Source organism: Aplysia californica, unplaced genomic scaffold (assembly GCF_000002075.1).
Source record: "Aplysia californica isolate F4 #8 unplaced genomic scaffold, AplCal3.0 scaffold00055, whole genome shotgun sequence".
Taxonomy (NCBI): Eukaryota; Metazoa; Mollusca; class Gastropoda; order Aplysiida; family Aplysiidae; genus Aplysia; species Aplysia californica.
In genome coordinates, this window is record NW_004797325.1 from 1,905,137 (window position 1) to 1,908,069 (window position 2,933).

General features: G+C 45.7%; 1 protein-coding gene across 1 annotated transcript in view; it reads left to right on the forward strand.

Moving 5' to 3' along the window:
- The window catches only part of LOC101852456 (netrin-1-like), a gene marked incomplete at its 5' end in the record, with an annotated part of 46,017 nt that extends 45,540 nt beyond the window's left edge, over window positions 1-477 (forward strand). The window contains 1 exon segment of the mRNA NM_001317358.1: window positions 140-477. Within this exon segment, the coding sequence (NP_001304287.1) occupies window positions 140-477 (338 nt within the window).
- Window positions 478-2,933: the final 2,456 nt, after the last annotated feature.

A 2,933-nucleotide genomic window follows, 5' to 3' on the forward strand; every position in this document is an offset into this window, starting at 1 on the left:
ACAACAACAACAACAAAAACAACAACAGCAACAACAACAACAACAACAACAAAATCCCAACTCAGTTTGCCTGTTGTAATCTACTCATCCATTATCATTAATCCATCTCTTTCTCTCTCTCTCTCCGTCTCGTTCCCAGCATTCCTGGTGCAAGTGTTGTCCAGGGAGAAGCAGGCGGGCTGGGTTCGCTTCGCTGTTGCCATCACCAACTCATACCAGAAGGGCGCGAACGGGCGAGTGTCGCGACGGTCAGATACCTCCTACCTGTGGGTGCCTAAGGAAGACCTCAAGTGCAAATGCCCCAAGGTCCGACTCGGTCGCCGCTACCTGGTGGTAGGGAAGATACGTCATGACGAGAAGGCACGGCCTGGCATCGTGGTAGATAGGACAACGTCCGTGATCCGCTGGAAGGACAAGTGGCAGAGGAGGCTCAGGAGGTTCCTGTTCCACGAGATCAAGGGCAGATGTCGAGCGTAATGACGAGGGGAGGTACCCCGCACGGCCGCCGAAGAGGGGAGGGAACGTGAGAGGTGGCGGAAGAAGAGACTGACTTATGTTGTGGGATGATGGAAGGAGATGAAGATAGAGAGATTATGTGAGATGACAGAGGGAAGGGGAGACAGAGAGATTATATAAGATGATGGAGGGAGGAGAGAGAGGGGAAGGGTACTCCTTGTACGAAGTGAAGGTGAGAGATGGGGGAACATAGATATTTTGTGAAATGAACGAAAGAGATGGAAAGAGAGGGAGTGAGAGATCATTCTAAATGGAGGAGGGACAGGGTGAGACAGAGAGGAGATCGTGCCAGATTGATGGAGAAAGAGACAGACAGATATCAGAAGATATTGGAGAGGAAGTTTGAGCCAGAGGGATGTTCATCGACGAGGAAGTGAACACGGAGAGGAAAGTCCCTCAATATAATGGTGTAAGAGAAATCATGCACGACGAATGAGACGGACCCTTCTAATCTTCTGTGTGGGGTGATGGAAATATGTGAGCTCGATACAGGAAACTTTTTTTGGGTATCCTGCGAGCTGGTCGAGGGGCGGGTGACTGAATAGTTGAAATACACTAAGTACCACTGCTAGAGATAACAGTAACGTCTTGACCAACAGGATACGTGGTGTTACCACATCTTGTCTAGCTGTGCATGTGAATCTGCTAGATGCAACAATGTTCTGAGGACAAGCAGAAGAAAAAAGGGATGGCATGAGAACAGAAAGAGGAGCACAAGAGCAGAAGATTCTCTCCTGGTCTTAGCGAGAAACAGACACTGCCATTCCTGATAGCAGTTAGTGTGGTGGGCGAGTCCACAGACCCATATGGAAGTTGAATTCAGCTGGACGTCCGACGATTGAGTGATTTGACTCAGATTGGGGGGAAATCTGAAGATGTTATTTGTTTGTGAGTTTCTAGAGGGAATTTTCTAAGGATCAATGTGAACAAGATGTCGATAGAGATAACTCATCGATGTCTTGCAGGCTGGGGGAGATGACATCTCCCAGACAGTGCTAGTGTTTAAGAAGACAGAAACTCGCCCATGTGAGAAAATACACCCCACTGCCTAAAAATAAAAGGGGGAAAAAGGGGAAAAAATACTTTGTATGCATCTAGGAAAAGAAATCCACCTCGCTTTCTGGCGTGGCCAAAGAGAAATCCAATCCCATTAGTCCACTGTTCTGCATAATACAAGGCTGGGAGCGTATTTCCGGTTTGTGGGCACCTTGCACCGACGTTATCACACAGGACCTCAAATATGGGCAGACGAGATAACGAGAAACTGAGAGACGTCACGAGACGTTACGTTACGTTGCCTCGTCCTTTGAGCTCTCCATCCAGCATACGTCACATCCTGTTGCATCGTCTCTGGGATGTCCGGAAATCCAGATCTATCCAGTTCGAGATGGTTTCCGATGACATATGTGACGCTGCCCCCTTTCCCCTCACACCTTTCTTCCACCCGCAATCTCTCTGCTACAGATCACACCCTGCCCTCCTCCTACACAGTGCCGTGTTTCTATCTGTGGAATGTTGTTCTTAATGTTTCTCCCTCAAAAATAGTAAACGTTATGTCTGTGACACTGCGGTTCGGTCACTGAAAGGCACACATTGTTCTCACCAAAATCAGTTGATATTTTCACTGAAAATGGAAGTCCAGCAAATTCCCAGTATGACGAATCTCGTGGCGACCAGGCGAGATGGCGATGAATTGCAAGTGTGGAACCCCTCGGCTTAGCTGGATCAGTGTCTGGCGTCTGCCTGTTCAGACAGACGACGTTTTTGTACAACTATCATAAACAATATCACATGTATTCGTTACCCCACCTGGAATGGAGGGGGTTATTGGAAGAGAAACATTGTCTTACTGTTTCTTCATGATGGCCACGTATTTTGTTTAATCGTCAGTGGGTGCATACATTAATGTCATGTTCTTGGTATCTACCACTAAACATATTTCAAGCCTTGTTTTGTATTATTTTCAAGGTCAAATATGTCCGTTAAGTTTTGCTGTACTGTCCACTGTTCGTGTTTTGTACTTAAGATGAATGATTTATCAAAATGTGCAAATGGCAGGAACCCGAGGCACGTGGGTCTCAAATACCTAGGAGTTTGTGGAAAACTAGGTTTTTGAGGGTTTTTGGGGTTTTTTAAATTAAAAACTTTTTGTACCCAAATGTTAGATGATCCCCATAGATGAAAGCCTTGAACTATTTCCTGGACTCCTGGACCTGTTACCAGTCTGACTGAAAGCCCAAACAACGGCCCCAAATGTACTAATTCTTTTCTTTTTAAAAACGTTGCTCTGATTTTGTAACAAAAGTACAAGTGACAAGTTTGTTAAACAATTTATATTGCAAACTTATGTTAGACCCACAGGTTATCTTCAAATTCTGGTCTCAGGAATTATATAATCTGAGTTTTCTGAATCTTCA